The 26,463-nt window shown below is 32.4% G+C and overlaps 1 protein-coding gene across 2 annotated transcripts; it reads right to left on the bottom strand.

Annotated features, from left to right (window-relative positions):
- Positions 1 to 3,988: 3,988 nt before the first annotated feature.
- On the bottom strand, positions 3,989 to 18,553 carry LOC119614347 (protein artichoke). Of its 2 annotated transcripts, none has more exons than XM_037970483.1 (5): positions 18,179 to 18,553; positions 11,680 to 11,948; positions 7,295 to 9,794; positions 7,114 to 7,237; positions 3,989 to 6,064 (listed from the first exon to the last, which is right to left on the bottom strand). In XM_037970483.1, exons 2-5 carry the CDS (start codon positions 11,874 to 11,876, stop codon positions 4,059 to 4,061), a joined length of 4,827 nt encoding a protein of 1,608 aa, XP_037826411.1. In that variant the 5' UTR covers positions 11,877 to 11,948; positions 18,179 to 18,553; the 3' UTR covers positions 3,989 to 4,058. The 2 variants fall into 2 exon arrangements, with proteins under 2 accessions (XP_037826411.1, XP_037826410.1); XM_037970482.1 differs by having other exon boundaries at positions 17,977 to 18,553.
- Positions 18,554 to 26,463: the final 7,910 nt, after the last annotated feature.

The raw sequence follows: 26,463 nt of genomic DNA on the forward strand, positions 1-26,463 counted from the left end.
GTGTCAGAAAAATCCAAAGCCAAAGTAGACATCATTACGATCTCTGCTTGTCCGGTAACCTGATAGCTGAAGAGCTTGTTGAAAAAGAAAACCTACTTCCCTGGGACTGGTCGAGAAGAGGGATCCCTAAATTACCCTTGACATAATTGGATGCAAACAATTGAATACGGAAAGTTTTCAGCAAATTTCGCAACATTTAAAACAATTAAAAACTCTGAAAATAACAAATTTCGGACAAAATTTCAACTTTATTGCGCATTTGCCAAATCTAATGGAATTAGAAATTGACTGTTTAGATGCTGCTATTCCGAATGAATTTTTCAATGATTTAGTAAGTATCGAGTCGAACAATTGGAAAGTTTAATTTTGTGGAAAATTAAAGAAGTGGTCAACGTTTCATCAATTGCCAGATTGAGAAAACTTAAAATTTTAAATTTAGACGGCCATTTGAATTTGAAAATAAACATTTGGTGATGTTGTCAGCTCTCACTGAATTGGAAGATATTTGGTTATTCGGTAAATCTAATGGTAACGTAGATCGTGGCATAATCAAAATTTTACAAAATTGTCTAAAACTTATAAATATAGTTTTATACGTTGCTAGGGGTTTATGTCCTGATTTTAGGTCCGAAGCTTGGACATTGGTGAAAAAAACAAATTGAATCTTTGCAACGTACAGCACCCGTAATTTTAAAATACGATACATCCATGTAAGTGAAATAAAATTTATGAAAAATATTTATGTACTAAGTTTTATATAATACATTATATGATGCCTATTTCAAAATTCCACCTTTCTGCGATGTTATATTAGTATGATTTTTTTAATAAACTAATGATTTCTTATTTTAGACAATTGAATTAGGAGGAGGTTATTCAGATTTGCTGGTAAGTTTCAATATATTTGTCGAATTAATTCCCGAACGTTAAAAGATCTCTTTTTTTCTCTAACAAAAATATTTTATTTTTGTTTTTTTTAATATAGTTAGTTCGTAAAAGTTCCAGCAAAAATGCTCTGCACTTTCAAAAGTATAGTAACTTGTGTGCCATCGGTAGGTTTGTAACTAACTAACTAACTAACTAACTAACTAACTAACTAACTACTAACTAACTAACTAACTAACTAACTAACTAACTAACTAACTAACTACTAACTAACTAACTAACTACTAACTAACTAACTACTAACTAACTAACTAACTAACTAACTAACTACCTAACTAACTAACTAACTAACTAACTAACTAACTAACTAACTACTAACTAACTAACTAACTACTAACTAACTAACTAACTAACTAACTAACTAACTAACTAACTAACTAACTAACTAACTAACTAACTAACTACTAACTAACTAACTAACTAACTAACTAACTAACTAACTAACTAACTAACTAACTAACTAACTAACTAACTAACTAACTAACTAACTAACTAACTAACTACTAACTAACTAACTAACTAACTAACTAACTAACTAACTAACTAACTAACTAACTAACTAACTAACTAACTAACTACTAACTACTAACTAACTAACTAACTAACTAACTACTAACTAACTAACTACTAACTAACTAACTAACTACTAACTAACTACTAACTAACTAACTAACTAACTAACTAACTAACTAACTAACTAACTAACTAACTAACTACTAACTAACTAACTAACTAACTAACTAACTAACTAACTAACTAACTAACTAACTAACTAACTAACTAACTAACTAACTACTAACTAACTAACTAACTAACTAACTAACTACTAACTAACTAACTACTAACTAACTAACTAACTAACTAACTAACTAACTAACTAACTAACTAACTAACTAACTAACTAACTAACTAACTAACTAACTAACTAACTAACTAACTAACTAACTAACTAACTAACTAACTAACTAACTAACTAACTAACTAACTAACTACTAACTAACTAACTAACTAACTAACTAACTAACTAACTAACTAACTACTAACTAACTAACTAACTAACTAACTAACTAACTACTAACTACTAACTAACTACTACTAACTAACTACTAACTAACTAACTAACTACTAACTAACTAACTAACTACTAACTAACTAACTAACTAACTAACTACTAACTAACTACTAACTAACTACTAACTAACTAACTAACTAACTAACTAACTACTAACTAACTAACTAACTACTACTAACTAACTAACTAACTAACTAACTAACTAACTAACTAACTAACTAACTAACTAACTAACTACTACTAACTAACTAACTAACTAACTACTAACTAACTAACTAACTACTAACTAACTAACTAACTAACTAACTAACTAACTAACTAACTAACTACTAACTAACTAACTAACTAACTAACTAACTAACTAACTAACTAACTAACTAACTAACTAACTAACTACTAACTAACTAACTAACTAACTACTAACTAACTACTAACTAACTAACTACTAACTAACTAACTAACTAACTAACTAACTAACTAACTAACTAACTAACTAACTAACTAACTAACTAACTAACTAACTAACTAACTAACTAACTAACTAACTAACTAACTAACTAACTAACTAACTAACTAACTAACTAACTAACTAACTAACTACTAACTAACTAACTAACTAACTAACTAACTAACTAACTAACTAACTAACTAACTAACTAACTACTAACTAACTAACTAACTAACTAACTAACTAACTAACTAACTAACTAACTAACTACTAACTAACTAACTAACTAACTAACTAACTACTAACTAACTAACTAACTAACTAACTAACTAACTAACTAACTACTAACTAACTAACTAACTAACTAACTAACTAACTACTAACTAACTAACTAACTAACTAACTAACTAACTAACTAACTAACTAACTAACTAACTACTAACTAACTAACTAACTAACTAACTAACTAACTAAACTAACTAACTAACTAACTAACTAACTAACTAACTAACTAACTAACTAACTAACTAACTAACTAACTACTAACTACTAACCTAACTAACTAACTAACTAACTAACTAACTAACTAACTAACTAACTAACTAACTAACTAACTAACTAACTAACTAACTAACTAACTAACTACTAACTACTACTAACTAACTAACTAACTAACTACTAACTAACTAACTAACTAACTAACTAACTAACTAACTAACTACTAACTAACTAACTAACTAACTAACTAACTAACTAAACTAACTAACTACTAACTACTAACTAACTAACTAACTAACTAACTAACTACTAACTAACTAACTAACTAACTAACTAACTAACTAACTAACTAACTAACCTACTAACTAACTAACTAACTAACTAACTAACTAACTAACTACTAACTAACTAACTAACTAACTACTAACTAACTACTAACTAACTACTAACTAACTAACTACTAACTAACTAACTAACTAACTAACTAACTAACTAACAACAAACAAACAAACTAACTAACTAACGATCAAGCACACACCTATTTTGATCGATTCGTTTGTTGATCGCCCTGTTATGCGCTGTTGTGATGTCAGCGGAAAAAGTTGCGACTGGGCTGACTGAGGAATGGGATTGACGTTTGTTTCTAGAAAACTGGTGAACTGGTTAAGGATAAAAATAAATTAATTTTAGCGACTTCTACTTTATCAAAAAGAATTATGCGGCCCTTGTTCTAAACTATACGAGTTCAATATAAATTAGGGAACAATCGGCTAAAATAGAGCAATTAGTAAATTATATAGTTGGTTTGAAAAGAGGTGAGCCTATGTTATCGATAATTGAACGTACTATCTCGATTCCATGACAACTATAACAATAACAACTAACCTACAGGAAGCATCCAATTACTAGAGCTGCTATTGAGTTACACTATAAATGACCATTACTATAATATTAATAACCCAATTTAGTTTACCTAAATAAAACCCATATTTTTCTTTTAAACTACTTTTTGTCGTTATATCAATAATTTAATATTTAAAAATCTTAAAACTGATAGATTAATTTAGTACATTTTTGTATTTATGTATATATCTTTCAATAATTTCTTAAACTAAATACACTCAAATATATTAAAACTAGATAAATATAAGATAAACTTCCCCTAACTGCTGAACTTCTCAAAGAGCTGGTGTCACTAAAAACCGGTTTTATCGAACCACTTGTACGAGTTTTCTTAAAACTCTCATAATACCAGTCCATGCCATCTTTGCGATCGATAGTGTCATCACGTTTTTGAGCATTTGCCGTTAGTTGAGGTTCTTCGGTTTGATACGATTTCGTAGTTAGACTGGGTGTTGTCCTCTGATATTCTTCAGCTGTGGGTAGGTGTTGATTTAAGGTTTGTGGTGTATAGACTTTGGTTATAGTTGAACGGGCAGCTCCACCTGGACGCGGTAGATAAGGTATTGGTATTGTAGTGGTTGTGGTAAAAATTTTGGGATCTGGTGTTGGGATAGTGCGAGTAGTGGTACTTGTTGTTGTTGTTAGGGTTGTGAGATAATTATGGGATTCTTGGGAGTCCTGTTTGGGTGTAGTATGGATCCAGGATTGTCTTTTGATTTGTTCAACTAATTCTTCGGGTGGTGGTATTAACAATATGGTTTCAGATGTTGTGGTCTGTATAAGAGGTGGGGGTTTTAACATACCCACTGATTGGGCCTCCAGATCGTCATCGTATAGTTCAGTTTCATATGAATCTTTAGGTGTTGTACTGACTACTGTAGTAGTTGTGGGAGGGCGCATTGTTGTAGTTGTTGTCGTAGTTGTTGTTGTGGTAAAAGGTTTAGATAGCGGCGTAGAAGGTTTAGGTGTGCTATTTAAGGAGTTGCGTAATATGGGCCGATAAGTTGTAGTTTCTTCTGTAGATGCTTCTGTCACGTAGTAGGTTTGTGATTCTATTTCTTCACTCATAGTGGACTCAGTAGTTGTTATTGGGATTTTTTGCTTAAAACTATTCAACGACTTTTCATAGTCTTGATTTAAACGATTTGTTTTATCAATTTTTGCAGAGGAGGAAGCCACCACCTCAACTATGCCTCTCCTTTTAGAGGGATCATGTACCGGCATAAAACCACCATTATTTTCCGGTACTATGGGCTTAAAACCACCTCTCTCTACACTAGTTGGCAACCGAAAGCCTGTTTTGAAAACACTCGAAGGATTTTCCGAACTAGCCGAGGTTTCGTCTGAGGCTATTTCCATGAATCGTTTACGGCCATTAGCATCGGCATATTGAGAATCTTCCGCTGTCTCATCCTTCTTATCCTTAAGATATTTCTCAAACTCAGCACTATTGGGCTGATACATGCGCACTTTACCCGAACCGGTATGCATACGATGGGTAGCCGGCATTTCACTAGTAGTGGTTATAGTAGTCGATGCGGCAGTACTGCCATAATCACCTCTATCCTTGCGACCCCTTTGATTGGCTCCAAAAAATCTACCCAAACTCAAACTTGGTATGGGATAACCAAAAAAGGTAAATGGAGAAGAAGAGGAGTATGGGGAGCCAGGTTTCTTTTTGAAATAGTTGGTATTCAAAATTGTATTGTTCAAATCTATATTTGGACTAATTGGTGTAGCAACTACCGGTTTTTTGCTCAGATTTAGAACAGTATTACTCATCTCAATGTGTGTATTTGAAGAGGAATGTTCATGTTGTTGTTGAGACCCCACCGTCTCATTGCCAGGTGGATAGTCAACATATTGATCGTAGAAATATTCACTTTCCCCGGCCAGAGGTCTTTCAGCGATGGGCGTTTCATAGGCTTCACATTCCTCACTATATTCATCGCGCAAATCCCTTTGAAATATATCACCATGTTCGTTGAGTAGCGGTAAGTGATTTGCCCCCTCACTCTCACTGTAAGCACCACCATTTCGCGGATTGTTATCGCCATAACTGTTGCATAAGCTTTTATCAATGCGCGACATTCTTAAGAGACGGCCATCTTGACATTTGGGTCCGGGATAGGGAAAATTCGTTTCCTGCAGCCATACCGAAAGCCATTGCATTTCGCAGGAACAATCTATGGGATTGCCTAGGGAAGAAATTAAAATTGAAAAAATTTTGAAGAATGTTCAGACCTTTAGCGATCCATAAACGTTTAATATGATTTCAATAAAATTCCATATACTTAGAGTACAGACTATAGACTGTTCTTTAGTACCGGTCATAGACTGTGCTATAGTCCTTTCTATAGACTGTTCCATATTTCAGCTTATAGACTGATCTACAATACAGCCTAAAGAATGTTGTATAGTCCAGCCTATAGGCTGTTCTATTGTCCAGCCTATAGACTGTTCTATAGTCCAGCATATAGACAGTTCTATTGTCCAGACTATAGAATGTTCTATACTACAGACTATAGAATGTTCTATAGTCTGTTCTCTGGTCTATAGTCCAGACTATGGATTTTTCCATAATCCAGGGTATAGAATTTTCTATAGCCCAGTCTGTAGATCTTTGTATAGTCCATATTATAGACTGTTCTATAGTCCTGACTGTAGACTGTTGTATAGGCCAGACTGTAGACTGTTCTATACTTCAGACTATAGACTATTCTATAGTCCAGACTGTAGACTGTTTTATAGTCCAGACTATAGACTGTTCTATAGTCCAGGCTGTAGACTGTTCTATAGTCCAGACTGTAGACAGTTTCATAGTCCAGACTGTATACTGTTCTATAGTCCAGACTGTGGACAGTTCTATAGACCAGTATATAGACTGTAGACTTTTCTATATTCCAGACTATAGACTGTTCTATAGTCCAGACTATAGACTGTTCTATAGTCCAGACTATAGACTGTTCTATAGTCCAAACTATCGACTTTTCTACAGTACAAACTGCAGACTATAGACTGTTCTATATTCCAGACTATACACTATGCTATAGTACACACTGTAGACTGTTCTATAGTCCAATCGCTGGGTTCCCTACTTTGAGGAAATCTGGCATCGATCCAGTTGGACCTATTTGGACCTCAAATTAAAAAATAAACTCAGCAATACTTCCTTTTAATACAATTGAAATTTAATTGAAATCATAATGATCGTTTGTTTAGATTTACAAAACGATCTTTAACTTACCATCCATATCAATGATGGCTATATTGCCTCTCAGATTACGAAATGTTCTCTCTTTAATCGTGCGCAAACGATTATTACGCATAGATAAAACTCTTAGGCGGGGCATCGTTTCAAATGGAGAACCCTGCAATTGAATTCACAATTATGATCTCATCATAGAATATCAATGATTTAAACTCACTTGAATTTTACATATTTCATTGTTATCCATTTTTAGTTCCACCAACCAATTTAACGATTTCAAAGGCATTGTCGACACCATTTTAACGGCATTAGTCGATAAATCCAATACTTCCAGATTACGCATGGTACGCAAACCAATATTTTCCATATTACGAAAATGATTATTCGATAGATTCAAAAAAACCATAGAGGGTGAGTTAAAAAAGCTTTCCGACGATATAAAACGTAGATTGTTATACTGAAAGTGAGAGGCCAATAAATTGGGTAAATCCTCAAAGACATGATCTTTTAGCTCGCTTAGCTTATTGTCGGCCAAAACGAATTCTTGTAGATCTGGTAGATTTTTCAAAGCGCCCGGTTCTACCACACTTATTTCATTACTAGACAAATCGAGATATTGTAATTTCAGCAAATTACGAAAAGAGCCATGTTTTAGCTCCGTAATTAAATTATTCGATAAGCGTATTTCAATCACCTGGCGCCAAGCCGATACCACTTCACTATGTATATGGGAGATTTGATTGTAGCTGAGGTCTATATCTTTTAAATTTATTAAGTTGGCCAAAGAAATGGACATATCATTAAGGGAATTGCCCGATAAATCTAAATATTCTAAAGATTTTTGTGATTCAAATGCCGCTGGCGCTATGGAACGTATATTGTTATGCGATAAATCCAATTGTTCCAATTTGCTGTTGTTGGAAAATAAATTATCGGTTATGAGCGATAATTTATTGGCATGTAAATTGAGATTCCTTAACTCCGACAAAGGTAGCAAGCAGCGTTCATCTATGTTCATTAATTGGTTCTCCTGTAAATGTAGCAATTCTAAACGATAGGCCCCTATAAAGGCGGTATCATCCAGAGTTCTTAAACGATTATTGGCCAAACTGAGAACCCTTAATTGCACCGTACCCTGAAAAGCATATTTGGGTAAATGTTCCAAACGGTTTAGACTCAAGTCCAACATTCTTAAATTCGGTAAATTCAAAGTTTTACTAGACAATTGTGGAAGATTGGAAATGAAATTGCCGCGCACTGAAATACGTTCCACAATTTTTGGTAATCCTGGTATAATTTCCAATAATTGATTAAAACTACAGTCGACCTCAAATAAACGATCCAAATTACGAAATGTAGCGGGATGCAGCAGCACCAGTTCATTGGCCGATATATTTAAAGTTTCCAACATGGCATTGTGTATAAAGGTGGTAGGATCCAGTTTATTTAAACCATTTTCACTTAAATCCAAACGCCTTAAAGAGGGTAAACCAGCCAAGAGAAAGGAGTCCACAGAACGAAAATTATTAGCCGACAAATCTAAACCCTTTAAACCGGGTAAATTCCAAAATGGCATAGGCAATTCATGTGATAAACTATTGTTTCTCAAACGCAACTCCCTTAAAGCGGGCATGGCCATTAAAGCATCTCTTTCGATATTTCTCAAAAGATTATTATTCACATGCAACTGTTCCAGAGTACCATGACCGCGCAAAGCACCAAAGTGTATATCTCGCAAAAAATTATTACTTATATCTAAGAATTTCAAAGCGGGCAAAGCCTCCAGTAAAGATCTCAACTCTGACACATGTTCTATTTCATTGTTATACAAATACATAGTTTCCACACCACTGCCTGAGGCCTGCAAAAACGATTCCGGATGAATCCTTTTGATATGATTATTATGCAAGTAAATCGTTTTCAACATGGGTGTACGCAAAAAAGCACCATATTCCAATTCGGTAATACGATTATCGTTCAAATGCAATTCACTCAAGTGAGGCAAGTCCACAAAAGAGCCATCCTCTATAATATTAATGATATTGTGATCCAAGCGTAACTTTTTCAAATTCTCCAAATCCTTTATAATACGTCCTATCATACCCACATCACTGATTTGATTGTAGGACAATTTCAAACTCACCAAATTCGGCAATCTACTCAAAGCTCTTAAATGTATCCAACTAATACCATTTCTACTTAAATCTAAATTCTTTAACGATATAAGACCATCAAATAGACCATTTTCCAAACGATTTAAATGTTCGCCGCCCGTCAAGTGTATATTTTGTAATTTCGGCAAATGTCTAAACCAATGCGGTTGCAATTCGGTTAACGATTTACTTTGTACACTTAAATACGTTAAACTCAATAGACCCGAGAAATCGGGCAAATGTTTAAGTTCATCACTTTGTATGGTTATAGCCACCATATTTATCATGCCATTTAGACTTTCTACGGGTATACTTCTCAACTGTGGCTCTACAATATAAATTTCCACTAAAGAATTTTCCAATTCATTGAGCCAACCATTCGAGACCCTTTCAATGCTATTGTAACGCAACATTAGCCGTACAATTTGTAGGGAGCCAAAGAAACGTCCCGGTAGGGCTGGTAACTGATTATTTTCAAGCACTAATTCATCAATGGCTCCTTTAATATTTCGTTCGACTGCTTTAATCCCATCCATTATTTGGGGTAAGTTACTGTGGGAACACCTAAAAGAAAAAAGAGGAAACAAGAGATGTCAGTTGGAAGGAAAATAGTCCAGTCTGGTGTCAAGCCCAGACTATAGACTGGTCTATAGATCAGACTTTAGAATGGACTTTAAACCCGAAATTAAACTGATTTATAGTGCTGATTATAGACTGGTCTATTGTCATGACTATTGATTGGTCTATAGTCCTGACTATGGATTTGTCCATAGTCCTGACTATAGACTGATCTATAGTCCTGACTATTTACTTGTCTATAGTCCTGACTATATACTTGTCTATAGTCCTGACTACAGTCTGGTCTATAGCCCTGACTAAATACTTGTCTATAGTCCTGACTATATACTTGTCTATAGTCCTGACAATATACTTATCTATAGTCATGACTATATACTTGTCTATAGTCCTGCCTATAGACTGGTCTATAGTCCTGGCTATAGACTGATCAATAGTTCTGGCTATAGACTGGTCAATAATTCCGACTTTAGACTGGGGTATAGTCCTGAATATAGACTCGTCTATAGTCTTTACTATAGACTGGTCTATAGTCCTGACTATAGACTGGTCTACAGACAGTCTATAGTCCCAATTATAGACTGCTTTATAGTCTCAACTATAGACTAGTCTATAGTCTCAACCATAGACTGGTCTATAATCTCAAGTATAGACTGGTCTATAGTCCTGACTATAGACTGGTCTATAGTCTCAACTATAGACTGGTCTATAATCTCAAGTATAGACTTGTCTATAGTCCTGACTATAGACTGGTCTATAGCCTTGACTAAATACTTGTCTATAGTCCTGACTATATACTTGTCTATAGTCCTGACAATATACTTATCTATAATCATGCCTATATACTTGTCTATAGTCCTGCCTATAGACTGGTCTATAGTCCTGGCTATAGACTGATCAATAGTTCTGGCTATAGACTGGTCAATAATTCCGACTTTAGACTGGTCTATAGTCCTGAATATAGACTCGTCTATAGTCTTTACTATAGACTGGTCTATAGTCCTGACTATAGACTGGTCTACAGACAGTCTATAGACTGGTCTACAGACAGTCTATAGTCCCAATTATAGACTGCTTTATAGTCTCAACTATAGACTAGTCTATAGTCTCAACTATAGACTGGTCTATAATCTCAAGTATAGACTGGTCTATAGTCCTGACTATAGACTGGTCTATAGTCTCAACTATAGACTGGTCTATAATCTCAAGTATAGACTGGTCTATAGTCCTGACTATAGACTGGTCTATAGCCCTGATTAAATACTTGTCTATAGTCCTGACTATATACTTGTCTATAGTCCTGACAATATACTTATCTATAGTCATGACTATATACTTGTCTATAGTCCTGCCTATAGACTGGTCTATAGTCCTGGCTATAGACCGATCAATAGTTCTGGCTATAGACTGGTCAATAATTCCGACTTTAGACTGGTCTATAGTCCTGAATATAGACTCGTCTATAGTCCTGAATATAGACTCGTCTATAGTCCTGAATATAGACTCGTCTATAGTCTTTACTATAGACTGGTCTATAGTCCTGACTATAGACTGGTCTACAGACAGTTTATAGTCCTGACTATAGTCTGGTCTACAGACAGTCTATAGTCCCAATTATAGACTGCTTTATAGTCTCAACTATAGACTAGTCTATAGTCTCAACTATAGACTGGTCTATAATCTCAAGTATAGACTGGTCTATAGTCCTGACTATAGACTGGTCTATAGTCCTGACTATAGACTGGTCTACAGTCCTGACTATAGACTGGTTTATAGTCCTGACTATAGACTGGTCTAAGAACCGACTATAGACTGGTCTATAGCCCCGACTATAGACTGGTCTGATTCTGATGATTCCCAGAAAAAAACTTACCATATTTGTATTTCCTTGCCCCTCAATGAACAACGACATGGTAGTATGGCTTCAGATGGTGGACAACCTATGCCGACCTCGGCATTAACATCCACTATTAGATAACTTAAAATCCAACAATAAAACAGAAAATTATAAACGAAATCTAACCACAGACTTTGGGTCCGGGTTGAACGTAAACTACGTCTCCTTTTCATGATTGCACGAAAGCTTCTTCTATCTGAAAGTCATTTGGCCAATAAAATCACATAAAAATTTCAACATTTTGTCTGAAAATAAAAAAAAAAAAAAATATGAAAACTATAAATTTATGATGAAATCAAAGAAAATTTTCTTAAACTTAAAGTTTGGAAATGAAATACTACATAAATCTCGTTTTTGTTTTGGTTTCATGGCAAAATGGATGATGAAAAACAGTGTCATTGAACAACAATAGCAAACAAGAAAACGCTTCATAAATTTCTATTTACTTCTTCTCTATAGTAGAAGTTGTTTGTAGTTGTTGTTATATCATGTAATAGAGTTGTTGCCATTGTTGTTGTTCAGTTAAGTGAAGGAAGCGTCTTTGATTCCTCAATTGTTGTAAAATCAAATATTAAACAACATCTATGTTGAAATATCGTATTTTGTTGTTTTTTAATTCGAATACAAATAGAAAATATAACAACCATAACAACAACAAATGAGCATGCGCAACTATGTACGAGGTCAGTTTAAAATGGGGATTCAAACAAAGGCGATCTCTGTATTATGTGGGGTCTATAATTTAGTCTTTAGTTTAGTCTAGTCTATAGTAGTCTAGTCTATAGTAGTCTAGTCTATAGTAGTCTAGTCTATAGTAGTCTAGTCTATAGTAGTCTAGTCTATAGTAGTCTAGTCTATAGTAGTCTAGTCTATGGTAGTCTAGTCTATAGTAGTCTAGCCTATAGTAGTCTAGTCTATAGTAGTCTAGTCTATAGTAGTCTAGTATATAGTAGTCTAGTTTATAGTAGTCTAGTCTATAGTAGTCTGGTCTATAGTAGTCTAGTCTATAGTAGTCTAGTCTATAGTAGTCTAGTCTATAGTAGTCTAGTCTATAGTAGTCTAGTTTATAGTAGTCTAGTTTATAGTAGTCTAGTCTATAGTAGTCTAGTCTATAGTAGTCTGGTCTATAGTAGTCTAGTCTATAGTAGTCTAGTCTATAGTAGTCTGGTCTATAGTAGTCTAGTCTATAGTAGTCTAGTCTATAGTAGTCTAGTCTATAGTAGTCTAGCCTATAGTAGTCTAGTCTATAGTAGTCTAGTCTATAGTAGTCTAGTTTATAGTAGTCTAGTCTATAGTAGTCCAGTCTATAGTCTAGTCTATAGTAGTCTAGTCTATAGTAGTCTAGTCTATAGTAGTCTAGTCTATAGCAGTCTAGTCTATAGTCTAGTCTATAGTAGTCTAGTCTATAGTCTTGTCTATAGTAGTCTAGTCTATAGTAGTCTGGTCTATAGTAGTCTGGTCTATAGTAGTCTGGTCTATAGTAGTCTGGTCTATAGTAGTCTAGTCTATAGTAGTCTAGTCTATAGTCTAGTCTATAGTAGTCTAGTCTATAGTAGTCTGGTCTATAGTAGTCTAGTCTATAGTAGTCTAGTCTATAGTAGTCTAGTCTATAGTAGTCTAGTCTATAGTAGTCTAGTCTATAGTAGTCTAGTCTATAGTAGTCTAGTCTATAGTAGTCTAGTCTATAGTACTCTAGTCTATAGTAGTCTAGTCTATAGTAGTCTAGTCTATAGTAGTCTAGTCTATAGTAGTCTAGTCTATAGTAGTCTAGTCTATAGTCTAGTCTATAGTAGTCTAGTCTATAGTCTAGTCTATTCTATTGTCTAGTCTATAGTCTAGTCTATAGTCTACTCTATAGTCTACTCTATAGTCTAGTCTATAGTCTAGTCTATAGTCTACTCTATAGTCTAGTCTATAATCTCGTCTACAGTCTAGTCTACAGTCTAGTCTATAGTCTAGTCTATAGTCTAGTCTACAGTCTAGTCTATAGCTAGTCTATAGTCTAGTCTATGGTCTAGTCTATAGTCTAGTCTGTAGTCTGGTCTATAGTATAGTCTATAGTCTAGTCTATAGTCTAGTCTATAGTCTAGTCTATAGTCTAGTCTATAGTCTAGTCTATAGTCTACTCTATAGTCTAGTCTATAGTCTAGTCTATAGTCTAGTCTATAGTCTAGTCTATAGTCTAGTCTATAGTCTAGTCTATAGTCTAGTCTATAGTCTAGTCTATAGTCTAGTCTATAGTCTAGTCTATAGTCTAGTCTATAGTCTAGTCTATAGTCTAGTCTATAGTCTAGTCTATAGTCTAGTCTAGTCTAGTCTATAGTCTAGTCTATAGTCTAGTCTATAGTCTAGTCTATAGTCTAGTCTATAGTCTAGTCTATAGTCTAGTCTATAGTATAGTCTATAGTATAGTCTATAGTCTAGTCTATAGTATAGTCTATAGTCTAGTCTATAGTCTAGTCTATAGTCTAGTCTATAGTCTAGTCTATAGTCTAGTCTATAGTCTAGTCTATAGTCTAGTCTATAGTCTAGTCTATATTTTGTCTAAATCAAGGAGACTTCTCTACATACACTCGTATAGAAGTACATACAAACGATGACTTACTACTATATGCATCTTAAAATATTGAACGTACAATGAAACATTTTTTGAAAGTTTTTGTTTGTTGTTCATAAATAATTAGGTAAGTAACTAGTCTCTGGGTGTTGAAGTTATTGTTGTTTTATATTTTTTGTAAAAAAAATATTTTGCAATCGATGATGTTTTTCCAAGTGTGTGCATCAATTGGGCATGTGTGGGTTGTTGGTTTAGTTGTATTGGTATCAAAATCGTAATATCAAGTTCCGTTCTTTGTACCGAATAAATACTCGTTAAATTACAAAAAATGCTTACGATTGCATCTAACGAACCTTGAAATTATTGTCGTGTTTTGTTCGTCATTGTAATAACATTAGCGTACAATTGTTGGCAATACGTTTGTTAGTTGTTATATTTGGATTTTCTTTTTTACGTGGATGGTTTTGAAAATTTCTGAGCAATAGTTAATATAATCGCTTCTAAGCCTTGAATATAGCCTATTGTCTAGCTTTAGACAAGTTTACAATCATACTATAGTCATGATTGTTTATAATCTTGTCTATAGTCTAGTCTATATTCTAGTCTAAAGTCTTATCTGTAGCCAAATCCATAGTTTAATATATAGTCTAGTCTTTACATTAGTCAATAGTCTAGTCCATAATCTTCTATATGGACAAGTCTATAGTATAGTCTATTTATTTAACCACCTACGTATAAAAAATAAGTAAAACATTTTTTTTTCCATTTGGTGTAACAATTTTCTACAAAATTTGCTTCTGTACCGCATCTAAATGTCTTTTTACTTTTTTTCATATTTCAAAATCTTAAAAAAAAAAACTTACAAAAATCTATATTTTCTTTAATCTAGATTTTAGTTTTAGTTCTTTTTGAAATGTCTTTTTATGTTATAATTTTTTACATTGTTTCTCTATCTAGAACATTTCACTTAATATTCACTATGATTTAATTATGTTATTATTTAGTTAGTCTGACTGACGAAGAGACAGTCTGTCAATTGACACATTAATTGCTATAACGTTAGTTCTTTTTACTAAACGGTTTTTATATGGTTTTTGAACAAGTAAATAAATTAATTTTTATTTAGAATATTTTAATTTTATACTTTAATTACATTATTTAAGTTTTTCATTAACAAACACAAGAAATTTAGAAAATTAAAACGTTTAAGGAAGCTTTAAAAGACTACTGTAGGGACTATCGACCATAGTCGAGACCATTCATAGATAGTAGTCGAGAATATAGACTATACAATAGACTACACTATAGACTTGACTATATACTAGACTATAGGCTAGACTATAGACTAGACTATATTATAGTTGAGACCAAAGACTAGTCCATTGTCACGACTATTTAATAGACTGTAGTCGCGACTATGGCTGTAGTCGAGTTTATAGACTAGACTATATAATGCAATATAAGCTAGACTATAGACTAGACTAGACCCCAGACAAGACTATGAACTGGATTATATACTAGAATATAAACTCTACTATAGACTGGACTGTAGAATGGACCATAAACCAGAATATAAACTAGACTACAAACTAGATAATAGAGTGACTATAGTCCAGACTATCTACTAGACAAAAAACTGTGCTATCGACAAAACTATATACTACACTATAAATTGGACTATAGTCTGTAGACTGGACGATAGATTAGACTATAGATTAGACTATAAACTAGACTATAGACTAAACTATGAACTGGACTGTAGACTAGACCATAAACCACAAACTGCTATCGACTAGACTATATACTATGCTATAGATTAGACTATAGTCTGTAGACTAGACTATAGACTAGACTATAGACTAGACTATAGACTAGACTATAGACTAGACTATAGACTAGACTATAGACTAGACTATAGACCAGACTATAGACTAGACTATAGACTAGACTATAGACCAGACTATAGACAAGACTATAGACTAGACTATAGACTAGACTATAGACTAGACTATAGACTAGACTATAGACTAGACTATAGACTAGACCATAGACTAGACTATAGACTAGACTATAGACTAGACTATAGACTATAGACTAGACTATAGACTAGACTATAGACTAGACTATAGACTAGACTATAGACTAGACTATAGACTATAGGCTAGACTATAGGCTAGACTATAGACTAGACTATAGACTAGACTATAGACTAGACTATAGACTAGACTATAGACTAGACTATAGGCTAGACTATAGACTAGACTATAGACTAGACTATAGACTAGACTATAGACTAGACTATAGACTAGACTATAGACTAGACTATAGACTAGACTATAGACTAGACTATAGACTAGACTATAGACTAGACTATAGACTAGACTATAGACTAGATTATAGACTAGACTATAGACTAGACTATAGACTAGACTATAGACTAGACTATAGACTAGACTATAGACTGGACTATAGACTAGACTATAGACTAGACTATAGACTAGACTATAGACTAGACTATAGACTAGACTAGACATAGACTAGACTATAGACTAGACTATAGACTAGACTATAGACTAGACTATAGACTAGACTATAGACTAGACTATAGACTAGACTATAGACTAGACTATAGACTAGACTATAGACTAGACTATAGACTAGACTATAGACTAGACTATAGACTAGACTATAGACTAGACTATAGACTAGACTATAGACTAGACTATAGACTAGACTATAGACTAGACTATGGACTAGATTATAGACTAGACTATAGACTAGACTAGAATATAGACTAGACTAGACTATAGACTAGACTATAGACTAGACTATAGACTAGACTATAGACTAGACTATAGACTAGACTATAGACTAGACTATAGACTAGACTATAGACTAGACTATAGACTAGACTATAGACTAGACTATAGACTAGATAGACTAGACTATAGACTAGACTATAGACTAGACTATAGACTAGACTATAGACTAGACTATAGACTAGACTATAGACTAGACTATAGACTAGACTATAGACTAGACTATAGACTAGACTATAGACTAGACTATAGACTAGACTATAGACTAGACTATAGACTAGACTATAGACTAGACTATAGACTAGACTATAGACTAGACTATAGACTAGACTATAGACTAGACTATAGACTAGACTATAGACTAGACTATAGACTAGACTATAGACTAGACTATAGACTAGACTATAGACTAGACTATCGTCTATACTAAATTTAGACTATAGACTAATCGACAAGACTATCGTCTGAACTAAATTTTCACGGGACTAGCAGCTAGACTTGATTATAGTCTATATAATATCGTGTAGACTGTTATCAAGACCATCGACTATATTATAGTCGACCACAATTGACCATAGACTAGTCCATGGTCACGGCTATCAAAATTACAGGCGATGCAATGGGGAAGCACACTAGTTACAACAAATTCTTAAAATTTTACAATTTTTATTTCAAAATATTTTACATTTTTTATTTTCGCTTGTAAATTATTTTGTAATTTTTCTTTAAAAAATTATTTAGTTTTTAAGTTATTATTAATAATTTTCTTTAGCTTTTAATGAAGATTTTAATGTAGTATTTAATTATTGTAATTATTTTTTATATGAATTTTGTTTTAAATATTTGTTAAAGGAAATTGTGTAAATATTTGTTTTTGTAATTTTTTTTTATTATTACCACTTTAATAAATTGTTTGCATATTTTTTGTAAATCCAAAACCATTCATAGGAAATGTTGATATTGATTGTTTTCTTTCTTAAAAGTTTTGTTATAAAATTTAAAATTTATCCTTTATATCCTTATTGTAATTGTTTAATTAATTTCTAATTAAATTTGTTTATTAAAAATTTCTTAATTTCACTTAATTAATAGTTATTACCACATCAAAAAATAATATTGTTTGCATGTTTTGTTGGAAATTTTAAATGGAAACTCCAAAAACACAAATTATTAACTGGGCTAATTAGCCATTAGTTGTTGCATAAATTTTCTGCCTTTATACATTTATATAACAATAAATTCACTTTCAACACACTTTTTACTAAATTGTATTCAAACTTTTTTTTTCATAAAATTTCATAAAATTTTGTTTCGAAACTTTTATCAGTTATATTTGTTTATTATAGTTTTAACCAAAAATATCCTTATTAAATAGTGTAAAAATATCCAATGTTTGTATGTATGTATGTTATCCAACTTTCTAATATCCTTGTTGTTGTCTACGTTTATAGGCGAATTTTGAACCGTTACGTTTGAAATATCCGTCAAGACTGTAAATGATTTTCAAAATTTGCCAAGTTATTACTCAAGAAAATTGTAAATTTAAGAAATAAAAACAGACCTACCAGTTGCTTCCAATTGTAACTCTGCTACTGCTATTACCTCCTTCCCCTTTTTAATTTACGAAATACTAATTTTGTTTTACTTTATTTTCCACATACTCGTAGTAACAACTGCCATCAAAACTTCTTGTGATGTTTTTGTTTTTCTATGCCTCTTAAATGTTACACTCGAGTAATTTACACTCAAAACACTGTGCTTTGGAAGTGTTACAATGCATACATCACTTCATGAAACACCTGTCTGCCACACTTACATTAAACTCCCTCCCCACACATACAAATGTTTCCAATATGAGTTTCCAAGCAAAATAATCTTAGTGGAAGTAGGAAATATGTGTTTTCCATTCGATATGGTAGATATATGCAAGTTCGCCATGCATCTTGTCTTGGATTTAAATGCGAGATTTTCCACATTTCCACATTTTCTACATTTCTGCTACACACACACATCACTTTGTTTTTGTTTTCGTTTTGTATTTCAAAAATAAATTCATCATGTGTAACGACCTAAAAGTCATGAATTTAAACTTTTGTTACTTCTTAAGTATAAGGAATGATGTATTACAATAACTAAATTATCGGTTATTCGATTCAGTCATTATAATCACTATAAATTACAATATAGTCGAGACTGTAGTCTCTACAACTATAAATCAATCTAAATATAGTTGTTATTATGACTATACTATAATCGAGACTATGGACTAAACTATAGTGAATACCACAGACTAAACTAGATTATAGACTAAACCACAATCGAGACTATAGAGTGAGACTGCAGACTAGAATATGGCCGAGACTAAAAACTAAAATCGAGACAACACTATATTTATACTATAGACTAGACTATAGACTAGACTATAGACTATACTATAGACTAGACTATAGACTAGACTATAGACTAGACTATAGACTAGACTATAGACTAGACTATAGACTAGACTATAGACTAGACTATAGACTAGACTATAGACTAGACTATAGACTAGACTATAGACTAGACTATAGACTAGACTATAGACTAGACTATAGACTAGACTATAGACTAGACTATAGACTAGACTATAGACTAGACTATAGACTAGACTAGACTAGACTATAGACTAGACTATAGACTAGACTATAGACTAGACTATAGACTAGACTATAGACTAGACTATAGACTAGACTATAGACTAGACTATAGACTAGACTATAGACTAGACTATAGACTAGACTATAGACTAGACTATAGACTAGACTATAGACTAGACTATAGACTAGACTATAGACTAGACTATAGACTAGACTATAGACTAACTATAGACTAGACTATAGACTAGACTATAGACTAGACTATAGACTAGACTATAGACTAGACTATAGACTAGACTATAGACTAGACTATAGACTAGACTATAGACTAGACTATAGACTAGACTATAGACTAGACTATAGACTAGACTATAGACTAGACTATAGACTAGACTATAGACTAGACTATAGACTAGACTATAGACTAGACTATAGACTAGACTATAGACTAGACTATAGACTAGACTATAGACTAGACTATAGACTAGACTATAGACTAGACTATAGACTAGACTATAGACTAGACTATAGACTAGACTATAGACTAGACTATAGACTAGACTATAGACTAGACTATAGACTAGACTATAGACTAGACTATAGACTAGACTATAGACTAGACTATAGACTAGACTATAGACTAGACTATAGACTAGACTATAGACTAGACTATAGACTAGACTATAGACTAGACTATAGACTAGACTATAGACTAGACTATAGACTAGACTATAGACTAGACTATAGACTAGACTATAGACTAGACTATAGACTAGACTATAGACTAGACTATAGACTAGACTATAGACTAGACTATAGACTAGACTATAGACTAGACTATAGACTAGACTATAGACTAGACTATAGACAGACTATAGACTAACTATAGACTAAACTACAGACTAGACTATAGAATAAACTATAGACTAGACTATAGACTAAACTATAGACTAAACTACGGACTAGACTATAGACTAAACTATAGACTAGACTATAGGCTAGACTATAGTCAAGACTATTGACTAGACTATAAAGAATACTATGGACTGAACTATAGTCCAGACTATATTATAGTTTCACGCTATATACTAACATCCAGTCTATAGATTAGAATAGACTATAGTCGAGAGAATTGTCTAGACTCTAGTCGATACTACTGACTACACTATAGACGAGAGTGCAGACTAAACTATAGATTAGACTATAGTCGAGGCTATAGACCAGATTATAGTCGAGACTATCACCTTAACTATAGACTAAGCTATAGTTAATACTATTGACAGAACTATAAACATTACTTTGGACTGGACTAGTGTCGAGTCTATATTATAGACCACACTATAAACTAACTTACAGTCTATAGTCTCGAGCATAGTCGAGAGAATCGACTATAGGCGAGACTTACTAGACTATAGATTTTGCTATATCGTAAAACCTATAGTCGAGACTATCGACATCACTATAGACTAAAAAAAAAAAAATAATAAATACTTTTGACTGGACTGAAATCGAGACAATATAAAAAATCGACCATAGTCGGGACTGTACACGATACTACAGACTAGACTTATTTGACTAGACTATAGTCTAGCTTAGAAGTCAATCTTTAGTCCGTAGACGAGACTATCGTCAAATGTATTTTATAATTATAATTAATCGGTTAACTAACTACACTACACAGCATATGTATAACAATACATACCTGATCTTATGGCCTTATCGTAACTACTGAAAACGCAAGTTTATATTGTTTTTGTGTTTTCTTTAAATTTTTCTTTTAATTCAAAATAAATTGTTTAGTAGTAAAAGTGGTATTAAAATAATAATAATATACGCTCGTAAACGCTTTATACGCCTGCCGTTGTTGTTGTTTTTTAACCCTCGATATACCAGAACTCATTACATATGTATGTAATGAGTTCTGGTATGTAGACAATAGTATTATTAAAAACAAGTTATAAAACAAGTTTTATTAAAAATTCTCTACAATTTTCCAACAATGAAAATCTTAAAGCTCTTTCTTTGCTTTAGTGTTACGGTACTACAAGGGTTAAATTGTTTCCTAACAACAATGTTTTTGATTAAATTTACAAAGTGCGTAATTAGGGTTTGAATGAATTCTGTCTGTTATTAAATTTACTTCATTTTCCAATTATATTTGATAAATTTGTCATAAATATTTCAGATTTACAAGCTATTTTTTTGTAATTTTAATTTATAGAAAAAATTATATTTTGTTTATAAACTGTTTATAATTTAAGTTATTTCTTGTTTTAAACTTGTGAAAGGTTAGATTGCTTAAGAGGTTTAATTTAATGGAAACAAATAATAATTGAAAATAATATTAGTATTTACATGTATGAACTTGGCAATGGATATAGCCAAGGAATTACTATGATTTTTAAGCATTAAACCGATTACTCAACTGAGACTTGGTTAATTTTTTGGTGAAACTATATATTAGCCTTTCACTAAAAGATGGTTTAATACAATTTTTTTTAATCGATATTTTATTTCGGAACTATTGTTCTATTCTATAGTCTCGACTATGGTCTATTCTATAGTCTCGACTATAGTCTATTCTATAGTCTCGACTATAGCCTATTCTATAGTCTCGACTATAGCCTTTTCTATAGTCTTGACTATAGTTTATTCTATAGTCTCGACTTTAATCTATTCTATATTCTCGACTATAGTCACTCTACAAACTCTACTATAGTCTGTTCTATAGTCTCTTCTATAGAATGTTCTATAGTCTCGACTACAGTCTATTCTATAGTCTCAACTGTAGTCCGTTCTATAGTCTCGACTGTATTCCGTTTTATAGTCTCGACTGTAGTCCGTTCTATAGTCTCGACTGTAGTCCGTTCTATAGTCTCTACTATAGTCTGTTCTATAGTCTCTACTATAGTCAGTTCTATAGTCTCGACTATGATCTGTTCTATAGTCTTGACTATATAGTCTTTTCTATAGTCTTGACTATATAGTCTGTTCTATTGTCTGAACTATAATTTCTGTTCCATAATCTCGACTATTGTATGTTCTATAGTCTCGACTACAGTCTGTTCTATAGTCTCTACTAAAATCTGTTAGTCTCAAATGTAGTCCGTTCTATAGTCTCGACTGTAGTCCGTTCTATAGTCTCGACTGTAGTCCGTTCTATAGTCTCGACTATAATCTGTTTTATAGTGTCTACTATAGTATTTTCTATAGCCTCGACTATAGTCTATTCTATAGTCTTGACTAAAGTATATTCTATAGTCTCGTCTATAGTCTGTTCTATAGTCTCGTCTATAGTCTGTTCTATAGTCTAGACTACAGTCTGTTCTATAGTCTCGACTATAGTCTGTTCTATAGTCTCGACTATAGTCTTTTCTATAGTCTCGACTATAGCTTATTCTATAGTCTCGACTATAGCTTATTCTATAGTCTCGACTATAGCCTATTCTATAGTCTCGACTATAGCCTAATCTATAGTCTCGACTATAGTCTATTGTACAATCTCGACTACACTCTATTATATAGTCTTGACTATAGTCTATTCTATAGTCTCGACTATAGTCACTCTATAGACTCTACTATAGTCTCTACTATAGTATGTTCTATAGTCTCAACTGTAGTCCGTTCTATAGTCTCGACTGTAGTCCATTCTATAGTGTCGGCTGTAGTCCATTCTATAGTCTCGACTGTAGTCCGTTCTATAGTGTTGACTGTAGTCTATTCTATAGTGTCGACTATAGTCTGTTCTATAGTGTCGACTATAGTCTATTGTATAGTCTCGACTGCAGTCCGTTCTATAGTCGCGCATATTATATATTCTATAGTCTCGACTATAGTCACTCTATAGACTCTACTATAGAATGTTCTATAGCCCCGACTACAGTCTGTTCTATAGTCTTAACTGTAGTCCGTTCTATAGTCTCGACTGTATTCCGTTCTATAGTCTCGACTGTAGTCCGTTCTATAGTCTCGACTGCAGTCCGTTCTATAGTATCGACTGTAGTCCGTTCTATAGTCTCGACTGCAGTCCGTTCTATAGTCTCGAATATAGTCTGTTCTATAGTCTATTCTATAGTGTATACTATAGTCTAATTTATAGTCTGGACTAAAGTTTATTCTATTTATTCTGGACTATGGTCTATTTTATAGTCTAGACTATAGTTTATTCTCTAGTCTCGACTATAGTCTAGTCTATAGTCTCGGCTGTAATCTATTCCATGGTCTGGACTCTAGTGTGTTCGATAGCCACGACTATTGTCAATTTTGTAGACTCGACTATAGTCTATTCTATAGTCTGGACTATAGTCTATTTTTTAGGCTTGATTATAGTCTATCTTTTCAAAAAAATTGTTTTTTTTTGTTTGTTGTAAACATAATATTTGTCGTAACAAGTACACATATCATACGCATTTGTTTTTCCATTCCAATTCAACCTAAATATAGAAAATATTGTCTAAACGCCGAAAACAAATTTTCCCAAAAATAAAAATAACTTTTAAAGTTAAATTTCACTTTTTAAATAAACAAGAAAAAACACATATTTAGCGCACAACGAAAAAATAAAGAGGTAAACGAATTTATTACATAAAACTGACAAAATTATCCATTACGATCACAAAGTTTGGCAAACCAACCAACCCATTCATTGTATGCGATGAGTGGGTAAAAAGACGCGTCATTTAGTGCGCTTGGGTGATTCGACCACAAAGAAATAAATTTAATAAAACGGTGAAAATACGCATACGAATGGTATGTATTACTGTAATTTATTAAAAAAAAAACAGAATCTTTTAAATAGAGATCAGATATTTAATATAAATTATACTTTAATTATAAGTTCTAGGGATATTAGCTGTATTACAATAAGTTTTCGATAGTAATGTGGTTAAACAATTTCTTTAAAAAGGGAAAGATGGAATTTCAGAATGATCTCATTGGGGTCATAAATTATTGTTCTTATAATTCATTAGTTTTGTTTTATCCATTGCACAGTGGGGCAGAATGGAAATTTTTTGGAAATAAATCTGGCATTTCTAAACGGCTGATCCGATCGGGATAAAATTTGGCGTGAGCGTAGCCAAGGAGTATTCGAGTTTAAGTTTTGAAGATGAACCCTGCAGATGCCCCAGGGACGGCGCTGTGGCGGCTCAAAGTAGGGTACCTACGACATGTAAAATTTTTAAACTCGTGCCATTTTTTTGTTTTTCACCCAAATACAAAGATTTTTATATTTTGTGAAAGCGCTCGACGAGATCTTGAAAAAACATGCTTGGACATACTACTTATCTCTTATAATATCCGAGTTATAGGCATTTAAAAATTTAGTGATACAAAATTTACCATACCTTGGTCCGCCTTTTTTTGAATACCGGGCGTAATTTTGGACCAAATGGACTCAATTTTTTCTTGTTAGTTAGACAACAAAATTTCCAATAATATACAAAAAATTTCAGATCAATATCGTTTACAGATCCAAAAATATACGTTTTTTAATTTAAAAATTCAAAAAATTTTAGATTTTTGGCGTTTTTTTGCCAAAAATGTGTCTTAACTCTTTTATTAATAAAATAAAATTTTTATTAAGAACATATAACAATTTTATAGTTTTCTAAAAGGTATCTTTACGCAGAACGCTTTGGCGTAAAAAACTTGTCCTATTTTTTGAAAATGTTGCCACTGCGTCCTTCCGAATATGACCTATTTTTTATCAAAACTTCAACTTTGGGCGACATGTTCTAAAATCCCAAAGCTGGGATCAGAAAACTGAAAGCAGTTTTGGAAACCTCAATATGTTTTCTATTTACTCCAAAAGTATTTTCCCAGCCCTGAAAGAAATGTGGACCCTATGGGCAAAAAAGTAAAAAATCCCATTTTTGGGATTTTCATTCCTATTTTTGGGAATTGCGGGATGCCCTTTGACCTTTTCAATTTTTTTTTGCATATTCTTATTTGAAATGACAAATTTAACAAGCGTTGAAAATTTCACTGAGTTTTGTTCATAAATAAAGATTTTGTCATATATTACATATTTGTTTAATTTCTAAAACTATGATTTATATCAAAATTTTAATAGGATCGCAGATAGCTACAACAATTTAGTCCATATTTATCCCTTAATATCATTTTTTAGTTAGATATGGAAATTCTCGACCCTTTACAAAAAATTTCAAGCCAATATCTCAATTACATTCAAAAATATGTTCATTTAAACATGTGTCCTTTAATTCCATCTTTTTCATATTTTAGTATTAAGTATGACAGCACATATTTAAATCTTATATTTACCTATTTTCTATTTGTTTGCTTATCCTTATAATTGAAAGGTCCTATTATGCTTAAATTTTCAAAAATTTATAACTATTTTTTACCTAAATTTTTTCGACAGATCATTTCGTTCTGTTTCGTTTATGATCATGTAGGTAAAAATATACAGGTAATGATAATTTCGATTCATTCACTAATAAGAAATATCAATGACTGAATTACAGGTTATAGTAATATAGTCCTAAATGTTAATAGGTAGACAATTCGTAATTTTTTACTTTGGAATACCTGTATCGGAAATGACAAGAATTGGTATATAAGTAAACTTCTCAGATTTTAAGTACCATATTTAATAAATCTACAGTGAAGATTACATTAAAGTACGAAGAGTTGTGTTCCGTTTTATGGAGTATATCTTCAAAAGGGCCAGAAAGAATTGAAGACATTTCAAATTATATAAAAACTATATATAGTAGAAAAGTAG

This window comes from Lucilia sericata, unplaced genomic scaffold (assembly GCF_015586225.1).
Source record: "Lucilia sericata isolate MDLA Ls3-8-SP2 unplaced genomic scaffold, ASM1558622v1 Contig002804F_arrow, whole genome shotgun sequence".
Lineage (NCBI taxonomy): Eukaryota > Metazoa > Arthropoda > Insecta > Diptera > Calliphoridae > Lucilia > Lucilia sericata.